Genomic DNA, 13,921 nt, shown 5'->3' with positions numbered 1-13,921 from the left:
CAATTTAGATGAAAAGGTTACTTATGTGGCATTTGAAGAAAATATTTGTTTATAACTGTTAAAATCTATTATGATTTACATGAATACAAATGCGTTGAATTTCTCGAAAATGAGAAATGTTAGTAATGAAAGAAAAAGAAAAAAAAGAGCATACAAATAGTATTTTGACACTTCTAGATGTAACACATTTAAAAATAAGGTTCCGGCACAAGCTGAAGTACTTGCACTTATGTAATTGAATTCCTAATCATTATGTCCAGATATGACTTGAAGTGTCTATACTCGAGTAAATAAGGCAACTAAAAATATCAAAACTCTTTGTGCAATTATCACATGAGGCTTTTTGGATTCGAGTAATTAAGCTCGAGGGGTGTTTTACACCTAGTGCCCTAAATCTATCTGGTTTAGGAGTCGTCGTCCTAAAGCTCGCTACAAGGATCCATTAGAAAGTCCGATTAGATAAGACATTGCTAAAGCATAGAGAAAAACTATATGTAACTGTGAAAATTCAAGATGTAGTGACTCAAGTGATTAAGGTGGAGGGACACTCTGTGTCTAGTGCCCTAAGGTTGTCTGGCCTAGGAGTCACTGACCTAAAGCTCATTACATGGGTCATGAAATCTAAAAATTGACATAGTGCTCATTGAAAGAAAAGAAAAACATTGCTTTGAAAAGTTTTATAAAACAGTGCAACAACATTCGTGTAATGATAAATAGATGATGACATGAGTAAACAAAATTTTCCTAAAAATAAAACATATATAATCTAGAAGTCTAAAGAGATAGAAAAAAAAATCTACTGTGGAGGCTTGGATGATTCCATAAATGAAAAATAATGTGAATATCTTAAATATACTTGTTAAAAATAGCTTTTACTTGCCTGATAATTTTAAAAAGTGTAAAAATATGCATGATAGAGATGTTTGTGGGTATCATCACTGGAAACCCTCACGAGACCTTACTCGTCTACTGGGGTAACTCAGGGGTTTAAAGGGCTTGTTTCATACTCTAAATGCAACCATAATTCCTATGAAAGTGAGTTAGGCATTATATTTTACTTTTGCATTAATTAAAATGAAGTTTTATTCTTTATAGTCAGGGAGTAGTGTTTGTTCGAGGACTAGCAAACAGTAAGCATGGGGGAATTTGATAATGCATGATAATGCATTTATGATTCATATAAAAATCATGCATTTATGTGTCTTTTATTGGTTTACACTTCATGTTTATGATGTTTTAGAAATAAAGAAGTCATGGTTCGAATCTTGCAAAATTCGGAGTTAAAACGAGGAAGTTATGGCCATTTTATGACATTGGAGCAAATTTTGAGGTGATTCGGATCTTGATCTAATCCAAAACATATTAATTGGATCTTGCATCCAATGCTAATGTGTTTAGCAAACACTCCAACCCAAATCCACTTTTTAAATTTTCAAACCCCCCTCTCAAATGGCTCCAACTTGTAATTTTAATCTTCAAGTAGATTAGGTAGCATTTTGAATATTAAGAAAATAATAGGACTTAATCTATAATTTTAAAGTCGCTATAAATAACCACAAGGGAGTCGTGAAAAGGGATCTCCAACCCATTTCACGCCTAGCTTGCTCCTCTTTTCATCTCCTCTTTTACTCTATGCAATTCTTTTTCATCTTTTTCCTCTTCTTCTTCTTCTTCCTCTGCCTTTCTTTATTCTTCTTCTTCCTTTCTTTCTCCTTTCTCTTCTTTTCTCACTTAAGATCTGAGCATGGAGGTCTGATCCGAGGGTAGTGCTGCACATCAAGAGAGGTAGAGATCACTCTCTTCTTATACAAAGCAATCATAATTGCCGGATCGTCCATCCGGTGAGTTCTTCCTCTTCTCTATTGCATGCATTTGCATGTTCTTTTGCTTTTCTTCTTTTCATTTTCTTTTGTTTTGATCAATTCAATTGTTGTAAGTTTCTGTGATTTTCTGTTCTTGATTAGTTCTTATTCATTCTTCTAATTGAAAATCACAAAAACAAGAGATATTTCAATGGATGATTTTTTGGAATTGGCATTTTTTCAATTCTAAATCTCTAATTGAATCTCAAAAGTTAGATCTAGTTTATTTTCTATAATTTTCAACATTCTTTATTTTTTTTCATCTTTAGATTGAATCAAATTCATTGATCAGTTTTTTATCTTATTTTTCTTTGCAATTCTTTTTAAAAACATAAAAAGAGAATGATGATCTATGCTCAATTGACTTAAATCCAATTGTAGATGTGATCAATCTATTCCACAAAAAAAGTAGATATAATTTCTATAATGTGATTGTTGTTTTGTGTTTTCAATTTTTTAATTAGTTAGGTTTGAATTTAGATTTCATTCTTGGAATTTCGAATTACTCATTCTTTGATCCAATTCAATAAATCAAATTGTGAAAATCGATAATTCTGGAATTATATTTTCTAATTTTCTGTTTGATTTTGATTTTAGTGTAAATCAAGTTTCTGGAATCCAAATTGAGAACCATAAATTGGATCTATTTCTTGCTTGAATCTACTTTTGTTTTGAAAAAATTCAGCAAGATTAGATTCCATTTCGTGGCCTGTTACAGACTTTTTCGGCAACATTTTCAAAAATATTTGAAATTCTGCTCTATAGTTTTTTGTTATTTTTTGTATTTTTTTTAATTATCTGAAGATTCTGAACTCTGAATTTGAATCCGTAAATTGGAGTAGATTGCTGGATGAATCTAGTTTCAATCTGAAAATTTTCAATTCAATTTGCTATACTGAAATAGTCTGATACAAGAAGCTGTCAGATAATTTACAATAAATTTTTTGTTTTTCTTAGTTAATGTTCATTTAGTTGTAAATGGAGTTTCACATGAATTTTTTCAATTCTGTAAATTAGAATAGATTCCTACATGTGTTAGGATCATCTCGGTAAATTTTCAGTAGGATCAAAATATGATTGATATCTTTTTTTGCTAAATTACAGAAACATATTTTGATAAAAAATTCTGGAATGTGAATGGCAGAATTGTGATTTTGTGTTCTAACCCCATTAGTATAGAATTTTGCATTTTCGTATTTTTTTTAAGTGTTTAGCAGGTGGAGGCCATTTGTTGAGTGGAGTGTACTTAATTGCAAAGGATTTGGATCTCCAGTGTAGGGTCAAAAGGTAAAAGTTCCATTTGCCAATTTTTTAGTTTTTCAATTTCTAGTTAATATGCATCCCTTCCTTTCTAAGAGGTTATGGATTTTGTGTAAGAGGGGATTTTTGCAAAAGGCAAGAGACAGCATAGCTCGATTAAAGCTAATAGTTTCGAGGAACCCCGAGGTAAGCAAGGAATTCTGAAAATAAAGAATTTGTTTTGCTGCTCTTGAACTGGGCAGATCTGCAGCGTAAGGAAAGATCCGCAGCTCACAAAAGAGAGACCAAGGGGTCCACATAGTAGGTCTTGTAATTCAAGGCTTCTATGATCTCAATTTTCTCAGCATGTTTAGAGCCCTCAGTTATACACCTTTTTAATGATGAGTGAACCAGATCCTCTTTTTAACTGAATAGCCGCAGATCAATAGCACAGGAAATAACTGTGGAACAGGCTGATGCTTTACATGAAATGCTTGGTGAATGACATTGATGACGAAGGTCTTTTGATTCTGGTTTAGCATTAGTTGGTTGTTTATTAATGGCATCATTTCACCTCTATTTGATTTTCTCTCAACAGATGGATGGGATGGAACAGGGATGCGGATTTGCTAAAGAGCATGCTATGAAGAATGGGCCGATAGTGAGTGTATTTACAACACTGTTTCATTTCTTTCCTTATTAAATCCACTCCTTATCCACAATCACGGAGGAACTTTATACTAGTTGGTTCCTGATATTGACAATGCACTTCATGTTTGTAATGTAGATGACTTATGGATTTTATCTATGTCACATGGGTGCCGGTGTGACATGGGTGCAGCACAATTTCAAAATTTTTGGACACGGGGGACTCGGCTATATATATATATATATATTAAGAAAATATAAAAAAATCATTTTTGTTTAGTTTTTTACCATAAAAAATAGACAAAAATAGACCCGATCAAAGTTAACTGAGTCCAAAATGTGGACAGACTCAGCTCTGGTGCGTTGACACAATCTGACATTTGGTTGACCGTATCTACCCCGTGTCCAAAGTCGCACCCGTGTCGGGACGTGTCGACGCGGGTACGTCGACCCCTTAGCCGAGTCCGTGTAACATAGGTACTAAACCAATGCATATTGTTTTAATCCTGATTCATTCGCCTAAATCAGACAATTTGAGGTTGGCTCACTGGGTCACCGAGTCGAGCAGTTCCAGATTGATTCACACCCGATCCTCGGTAAACCAGGGTTAGGGTGGCTCGGTGCCCCAGTAACCTACCGATCTGATCCGACTTGGGTGATTCCTGAGTGGGATCATTGGGTTTGCTACACCTCAGGGTGAGGCGCACCTCATCCTTGAGTCACACTCCTCGCTCTTTTCCTCTTTAAAAGAAAAAGAGGGAGGCTCTCTCTCTATGCAAAGGAAAAAGAAAAGATCAGCAGGTACGTAACTCCTCCTCTTCTTCAGTTCTCCTCCTCCTTCTTCCTCTATCATCTTCTACTCTTGTTCTTCTTCTTCTCCTCTACCTTCTTTTCCTTGCATCGTTGTTGCTTGGAATTCGTTTTATAATTTAGTTTAGATTCTCAACTTAATATTCAATTATTCATTAGTACATAAATTATGCATCTTTATTTTTGTTTTTTATTTGGTCAATTTTTTAATATTTTTTATGAAGCTTGTGCCTTACGCCTCACTTCATGAGCGGGTCTTACGCCTCAAAGCTATTCACAACATTGTGATAATGTAGAACATTGACAAAAAATTTAGAACCCATCAATGTTACACCAGATTTAACAACCATAAACACGTACAGTAGAAGTAACTCTATGTAGGGCTTTGAATTTCTAATGGCAGAAGCCATAAGCAGTCCAACATTTGAACCTCAAAATAAATTTATGAGACATAAGACTACCAAACAGTCATATACATTTTGCGAGAGAAAAATAATTTATCAAGGAAGCAAAACACACCAAGAAAATCGGCAACTCTTGACAATTTTGGTTTTTCAGACTAACTAAAAATAATCATCTAATGGCAGCCATAGTTTTCACAATAATCCCCACACACACATTGCTGTCACCTTAGTCTTTAGCTAATGATAGTCGCCATCTACAACCGACCCATACACTCGTTAGAATGGCAGAATATCATAACATACAGGAATTTCAATAAGAACCAAGCATCCACTAGTGCACAGTGGTGCAAACTGCGATAAAAGCAAAGTGCTTTAGTAGTTGTATCAACTGGACTTCACACAAGAAGATAATATTTCCCATAACTGCATATTGCAGTAATAAAATGAATTACCTGGCTTGTTTTCTTGTGACTTACATTGTAAAGTTGTGCTTAGAGTCTGTTTTGCTTTTGTTGAGTCTGATGTAAGTTGCCTGGTTCAGGTGAATCAATACCCCGAAGTGGCAGCCCGTACGTTTGAACTGTAATAGCACTCGGGCAAAATTATGAATGAATTAAATGCGTTGAGCTTTCTTTTGTTCACCCTCGTTGTGATTGCTTCTTGCAATTGCAATTCTCTTCCTCTATTCTCTCTTGCTCTCTGATTACAAGCTTTCGCGATTGGCAAGCGAGCTGACAAGTAGGCTTGCAGTAGTAAGGAAGGATCGTCGCGCCGCGCTAGCCCATTGAAGAAAATATGCTCGTAACAAGTGATACCAGAGCTCGTTCTCGTGCTGGAGAAGGGACTCTAGAGTCGGTGTCGACAGACACACCGAAAGGCTGGGATTTATGAGCAAGACATCATGGCGCCTTATCAAAATCTGTGCAACAGCAAAAGCAAGGCAGTTGCCGAAGCTAAGGAGATGGGTTCACCTCGGGGCCAAGAAGAGATGACTGCAACTGTTAACAAGTTGGTGGAAGATGTGACTTCGCACGAAGAAGTGATTTCACGCGCAGTTGAATAATTCGGTGGACTGAATGATATGGTGACGAGGCTGCAAGAGCATATGAACTTACATATGGGGCAGATCACTTCTTTGACGACAACAGTGGCTGACTTACAGACTGAAGTAGGAAAGTTTCAGTTGAAAAACTGCACATTGCAGCGGTCAGTGACCCTAAACGGCGGAAATGGTGAGAGGCCATCAAGGATTGATGTGCCAAGACCCGCAATGTTCAATGGTTCTCGAGACAGCAAGGCCATTGAGAACTTTTTGTTTCAAGTAGAAGACTACTTGAGTATTTAAAATGTGACGCTCGAAGATCTCCGGATTAAAGTTGCAACAGCGTTATTGGATGGGAATGCTATCGCTTGATGGAGGCAGAAGCGCAACAACATGGAGAGGGGTCAATGTGTGATAGACACCTTCGATGACTTTAAAATAGAGCTGTGTAACTACTTTATATCGAGGAATGCGCAGAGGCAGGTGTACCAGATGGTTCGTGAGCTTAAACATAGTGATTCGTTACAAGACTATGTCAGAACATTCCAGAAGCTTATGTTGGAGTTGCCTAACATGCCAGAAGAGTATAAGCTCAACTGGTTCATTGTAGGACTTTAGTCATTGGTACAGTCTGAAGTGGAAATGAGCAACCCTCATATTTTGGAAGATGCATATGTGGCAGCCGAGCACTTAGTTGACACTCAGTGCAAGCCTTTCACTCTATCAATTAAAGTCAAGAAGAAGCCTGACCATCAATCCGATAAGAAACAGAACTACACATAGCATAACAACCACAATAATAAGGGTACAGTTGTGACATGTTGGTTTTGTGGTGATAGGCATATCGTCAGACAATGCCCCAAGCACCTCATAAAGGACGACAGACAAGCTAATGCAATGCAGAAAGAATGTAGTGATACTGAGGCCATGCAACCACGGGTGAGAGTCATGCAGTCGATCAACGCAGCTAGAAGTTGCATAGTTGAGAACAGACAGGTTAGCAAAGAACTGATGTATCTCGAAGTCATTACAAATGGAAAGTCTACTTCAACTATGGCAGACTCTGGGACCACACACAACTTTGTCTCGAGAGAAGAGGCTGAGCGGTTGGGCTTGAAGCCCGGGCCAAAGCAGAGGACCATCAAAATGATAAACTCTGAGGCCAAGCCCATCCTTGGTGAAGCAAGAAATGTAGCTATCCAAGTGGGGAGTTGGGCCGGCAAAACCTAACTTCTCTGTGGTGCCCCTGGACGATTTCAAAATGATTCTAGGTATAGAGTTTCTGCGAAGCCAGAATGTTATGATGCTACCAAATTTTAACACGTTGACGATTATGGGGTCAAATCTGTCTCACACAGTACAGTGTCTTACGCAGAAAGGCTAGTCTTCAGTGTTATCAATGATGCAGCCGAAAAAAGGTGTCAAGCATGGAGAACATGCATTCTTAGTTATTGTGCGTACAGAAGAAGGGAAGGTAGAAGCAGTAGTGTCGCTGACCCTAGCCCCACTGTTGAAAGAGTTTCGGGAGGTGATGCCTCCGAAATTGCCAAAGCGTCTTCCACCAAGACGTGAGGTCGACCATAAGATTGAGTTGATCCCGGGAGCGAAGCCTCCCGCGATGTTTTCATACCGTTCTTTTTCAGATGAAACATGACGACTTCAAACGGTTATGTGTGGATTGATGTGCTTTGAACAAGGTCACGGTGAAAAACAAGTACACATTGCCATTGATAACAGACTTGTTCGATCAGTTAGGCAGTGTCTGTATCTTTTCCAAGTTAGATCTGTGATCGGGTTACTAGCAGGTGAAGATTGCTGAAGGTGATGAGCCGAAGACAACTTGTGTCACTCGCTAGTCACTCGCTATGGTGTTACAAATTCTTAGTAATGTCATTCGGGTTGACAAATGCTCTAGCAACGTTCACGACTTTAATGAACCAGATCTTCTACCCTTACTTAGACAAGTTCATGGTAGTCTACCTGGATGATATCGTGATCTACAACAGCAACATAGAGGAACATGTCGGGCACTTGCGAATAATGTTTCAGGTACTGAAGAAAAATGACCTCTATGTCAAACGAGAGAAGTATCTCTTCGGGCAGGAGGAGATCAACATCCTTAATCACGTTGTGGGGCGTTGTGTGCTGCGTATGGATGAGCAGAAGATAAAGGCCATCAAGGAATGGGTTCCGCCAAACAAAGTGTCAGAATTGCGACCATTCCTTGGTTTGACAAATTATTATCAACGTTTCATCGAAGGTTATTCCCTCATTGTTGTGCCCTTCACAAATTTCTTAAAGAAGAATCGGGTATGACTCTGGACAAGAGCGTGCCAAGATGCCTTTGATGGCTTGAAGAAAGCCTTAGTGAAAGAGTTAGTGTTGCGACTGCCTGATCACTCAAAACCCCTTGAGGTCCACACAGACGCCTCAGACTTTGCCATTGGCGGAGTTATTATGCAGGAGGGTCATCCGATTGCATATGAGAGTTGGAAGCTGAAGGATGCAGAGAGGCGTTACACGGTGCATGAATGAGAGATGACTGTCATCGTGTATTGTCTCTGAACCTGGCGACACTACCTTCTGGGTGCCAAGTTCATCGTCAAGACGGACAATGTGGCCATAAGCTACTTTCAGACACAGAAGAAGCTGACGCCTAAACAATTCTCAGTGGCAGATGTCTTTAGTTGATTTCGACTTTGCCTTAGAGTACAAGGTTAGAAAGACTAATGTTGTTGCGGATGCCCTGAGCCGCATGGCTGAACTGTCAGTTGCGCACGTGAAGACTTCTGAAGTGCATTTGGAGGGCACATTGTTGAGCCGCATACGCGAAAGGGACGCAGCAGGATCCGATAGCACAACACCTTGTTTCTCTGGCGCAAGCAGGGGAGACTTGGCGATTTTAGCTACAGGATAGTCTCCTCGTGAGAAAAAGGGGACGCATCTTCGTGCTGTGATGGGAAAGCTTCCACCGAGAACTACTTAAGGAGTGCTATGATACACTATGGGCTGGTCATCCTGGTCAGGAGCGGACCTTAGCACTCCCTGAGCACGGCTACTATTGGCTACAGATGAGGGACAACGTTAAGGGATATGTGCGGACATGCCTCATCTGCCAGCAAGATAAGAAGACAAACCAGAAGACTGCTGGTCTCCTTGAGCCTCTGCCAATTCTAGAACGTCCTTGGGATAGCATCTCTATGGACTTCATTGTTAGTCTGCCAAAGGTAAATGACATCAATTCTATTTTGGTTGTGGTGGATCGTTTCTCAAAGTATGCCACCTTCATCTCAACTTTTAGGGTGTGAAAGGTTTCATTCACGCCTAATCCATGACGAGTAGACCCCGGTTGTTGTGAGAATTCTCAATTCATGAGTTGTGGGGAGGAACTTATGTTACAAAAAACAGAAACTAAAGCAAGTGTTGGATTCAAAGCTGGTGTTAAAGATTACAGATTGACTTATTACACTCCTGATTATGACTGCAGAGAAGACTACAGAGTTGTTTGTAAAGCATGTGGTGAAGCACTGGGGCATACCAAAGAGCATTGTGAGTGATCGCGATGCTCGCTTTACGGACAAGTTCTGGCGTGAAGTATTTCGACTACTTGGCTCTGATTTATTGTTTTTAACATGCTTTCATCCGCAGACAGATGGGCAGACAGAGCGCATCAACAAGATACTTGAGCAGTACCTTAGGCACTTTGTTAGTGTTAATCAGAAAAATTGGGTGAAGCTCCTTGACATGACACAGTTTTGTTACAATCTGCAGAAGAGCGAGTCTTTAGGCCACATCCTGTTTGAGATAGCCACGGGGTAGCAGCCACTGACCTCGCACACTCTTTCCGTACAAGAAAAGGGAAGGTCATCCTTCGCCTATCAGTTTGTTCGCGACTGACACGAGCAGGATGAATTGACAAAGACATTCTTACACAAGGCAGCAAAGAAAATGAAGAAGTGAGCGGACAAGCATCGTCGGCCCGCTGGGTTCCAAGTTGAATACAAAGTGTTGGTGAAGTTATATCCTGGGTGCACATGCATCTTCCGTGGACGACACCGCAGACTGCTCAGAAAATATGAAGGACCCTTCACAATCACAAAGAAGGTGGGCAAGCTGGTGTATAAGCTGGAGTTGCCCCCAGACTTCAAGGTGCACCCAGTATTCCACGTGTGCAACCTCAAGCAGTTCCATTCAGACGATGAAGATCCAGAATGTGACGTGCCACAATGCGCTCCCATCATGTAGAGGGCCCCAGCATCACAACGGGCCGAGAAGCGCCTCAGTAAGATCCTTCATCACAAGGTCAACTACTTAAGGAATTGAAGAAATATCTAGTGCAATAAAAGAAAACAACAAAACCAACATGGGAGCATGCATTCCGAATGAACAATCGCTACCCAACTGAAGTCAGGGCTTACCATGAAACAGATGGCGCCGAAGACGACGCATGATTTGAAGGAGGGAGCATGTTCCCTTGCGACTTATATCATAAAGTTGTGCTTAGAGTCTATTTTGCTTTTGTTGAGTCTGATATAAGCCCTCGGGCAAAAATGTGAATGAATTAAATGCGCTGAACTTTCTTTTGTTCACCATCGTTGTGATTGCTTCTTGTGATTATCATTCTTTTCGCTTTATTCTCTCTTGCTCTCTGATTACAAGCTTCTGCGACTAACAAGCAAGCTGACAAGTAGACTTGTGGCGGTAAGGAAGAACCGTCGCTGGCCCATTGAAGAAAATAAGCCCGTGACATAGCCATAGCAACCAAAAAAGGGATGGTGGGAGGGAAAAAGAAACAATATAACATGGGCAAACTTCTGAATTTATATGCCTTAAACTTTACGCCCAGAGTCTCTCACAGGCATCATTGGCAAGCAGAGAACTGGAGAATGGTTACAATCAGATAATCTGAACAAGAGAAGCAATTCATGTCCGGCCAATGGTTAAGAAGTGAAAAACTAACACCAGTTTCTTCCTTGTAGCTGGATGTTCATTGATTAGCAACGGTAGTCTTAGCAGTAACTAGCACGGCTGTCCAAAGAATTCCAAAATTGCATGCACAGACCACATTCCCCAACCACACAAACAGGCAGCTCAATGTAAAGAAGAAAATAGAAATCACACCAGTGAACAAGATAAACCAAAAAGATCTGCCTTTTGCACACTGACCCTTAAAACAAGGTAAAGCCTCATGGTAAACCATAAAAGGTACACTTCAAGAATACAGTAAATCTACCAAGGTTATTTTCACGCAATCCAATTTCTGTGCATATGTAGACCTAATATTTTGTCCAAATAAAAAGGCTGTCATGAAAATGATCCATCAGAAGTTGATTGGAATTATTAGTCCTCTAAACAAAATATCAATTACCCCTCTTATGTATTCACAGATTGTTCGAATAAAAAAACAGACAAATCCTACACCAAGATATGTACCATGTAGAATAGGAATTGAGATTATATAAGAAATAATCTCAATTGTCCTAAAGTTCTTCCAAGCCTAAAGCTATATTCACATCTTCAGGAGAAGCAAAAGACACTCAAAGCTGCTCATACATGCAGCACCACTACAATATGAGCAAAGCCAGAGGCTTCTAAGGTCTCACACGCATGCTGCAGGAGCAAGAGAACAACATTACAGGTGGCGATCCTTTTGTGTCCTCACCTACAGGCCCATACTGCTTCCTGCAACCAGGGCACCGCCCATCCGCTTCAAGGATCCTCTTGTGGCAGAAGAGGCATAAACGGAACCCACATGAACATGGAAGGAAACTTGAGTCTGTGAAGTCAAGATCTTCATAGCAAATAGGGCAGGAGGAGGGATTTGAAGAATCGGTTCCAAGGCTCCCCCAAGTCATGGATCCCTGAGAGAGATGTCTCTCGGATGGTGGCGGGAAGCTCATCTGCTTAGAAAGTGTCGGTAGTGAAAGTGGTCGGGAAGCATCATCAGGCCGCCATGCCCTAAAGGTGGTTGCACGATCAATCCGGTTCTTCTCGAAACAACTTGGCTTCCCCTTATATTCCGGTCTAAGAGTCCCCTGAGCTGCAACCTCTGTTGAAAAGCATGCCAAATTCTTCTGGAAATCATTATCTACAGGGGCAGAACCCACGCTGATGCTTCCACCCGCAGAAGGCTCGATCGAGGGTTTCTGTAAATCATCCATACCCAATGCATCAGCTGCCGCCTCCCAATCATCAAAGCTACCATCGTCGTCATCGTCGCTCACGCTGGCACTCCCTGAACAACTGCCGCTGCTGCTGCTCGTGCCGGTCCGTTCTGGCCTCGATCCTGCATGGCCATTGCCCGCCACACTAATCCCTGAGTTATTCATTGGTGACTCCAAATCGCTGTCATGCAACTCCAAAACCTCGTTCGCATCCCTCGCAAACCTGTCATCTGGATTCTCTGGCGATCTGCTTCTCTCTGTCGATGGAGAAGAACCCGCATTCCCACCTTTCCTACCCTTATCCTTAACTGCCCATACAAACCCCAGAATTCACAAACATAATCCATTCCAGCCAAAAAAAAAAAGACCCAAATTGCCAACCACAAATAAATAAATAGAGAAAAGAAAACCCTAATTTGCATACCTTGAGAAAGCCATTGCTCCCGCCTCGCATCAAGCTTGCATAGCTTCAATTTCGCCGACCGATTCGTCTAAGAAATCCACGGAAAACCCCAAAATTCTTTTAACTCAGACATAACAACACACAAACCCTAACCATAAAAGAAAAACCAAATCGAAAGCAACCACAGACCGATCCCCCTACATCTAAAAAACCCCAAAACCCTAATTCTCGCGAAAACTGATTTCGAAAGCAAAGCTAGCGAATGCAGGTGGAGAGAACCATACCCTCTTCTTCTTCCCGAGAAGGCGTCCGGCGGCCTCCGCCCCATTACCGCAAGCTTTCTTCGCCACTGCTTCGACAGGAGATCGGAAGCGTCGATGAGCTCGGGCGCCACGCTCGCAATCTGGGGCACCATTGTGACTGTCGGAACGGAATATTCCGGCGAGATTACGATAGGAAAAAGGGGAGGTCACGGGGGGAGACGGGAAACGGATAGAGACGACGAAACGCAGAAAAATCGAGGGTGGTGGGGGGGGGCGGCGCGGGAGGGGAAGAAACGCCTCTCTCTCTCTCTCTCTCTCTCTCTCTCTCTCTCTCTCTCTTTCTGACGCAGGGGTTTAACGCCTCGCTCTCCACTTATGGTATGGCTGGCGTAGAAACGCCCTTGAATCACGAACCTCCGAGTGCCGCCCCTACTGAAATGATCTAACGGTTATATTTTGTTTGAGTACGGTTCGGGGAAGATGTGGGCATGTGTTGTGGCTGAGGGAGCTAAATCACATGTTCGTAAGGGTATCTTGGAGATTTTTTATTGGCTCGGATGGTGGTCAGATGACGAAAGTAGGCTAGTCAATCGTTCGGTTCTGGTTCCGAATTTGATGCCCGGGCTTGCTTCCGAAGGTGGTGAGGGAACTGGGTCCTTCTGTATATATTTTTTTTAATGTTACATAAAAATAAGTAAGGTTTAGTGTAAACACCTCAAATTTTTCAAATCTATTTCGGATCCCCCCTTTTATAGATGCCAAACCCCTTTTGAATTCTTGATTCATTCAGGAGTATATTTGAATCAATTCGTGATTTCGAGCTCATCTGATGTTTGAGATCCAACTTTTCTTAAGTTTTGATCTAAGATCTATTTTCAGGTTTAATCAAATATCCAAATCTTAACTCCATCATAAGCCTGGATTTTTCATTTTCATAAATTCATTCTCAAGGTTCGAACCCAATTCGAACTAATCTCCCCTATTTTGATCTATAATCGAGATCCAAATCCAAATCTAGTTTTTATTCAAAACCTCGGATCCAGATCCTTTTCAAAATTCATTTTTTTGCTCTAATTTTAAATTCTT

General features: G+C 40.9%; 1 protein-coding gene across 1 annotated transcript; it reads right to left on the bottom strand.

The window, feature by feature from the left end:
• Positions 1 to 11,325: 11,325 nt before the first annotated feature.
• On the bottom strand, positions 11,326 to 13,084 carry LOC149848949 (uncharacterized; the record flags this gene model as incomplete). The annotated part of the gene is made up of 3 exons (XM_090006012.1): positions 11,326 to 12,477; positions 12,594 to 12,660; positions 12,857 to 13,084. Coding segments are annotated over 3 exons (1,176 nt in total), but the record flags the coding sequence as incomplete, so codon positions are not given.
• Positions 13,085 to 13,921: the final 837 nt, after the last annotated feature.

Source organism: Nuphar pumila, chromosome 1, assembly GCF_984573655.1.
Source record: "Nuphar pumila chromosome 1, dmNupPumi1.hap1.1, whole genome shotgun sequence".
NCBI lineage: Eukaryota > Viridiplantae > Streptophyta > Magnoliopsida > Nymphaeales > Nymphaeaceae > Nuphar > Nuphar pumila.
The sequence above is the reverse complement of the archived record's forward strand: the minus strand, read 5'-3'. Positions and strand labels throughout refer to the sequence as shown.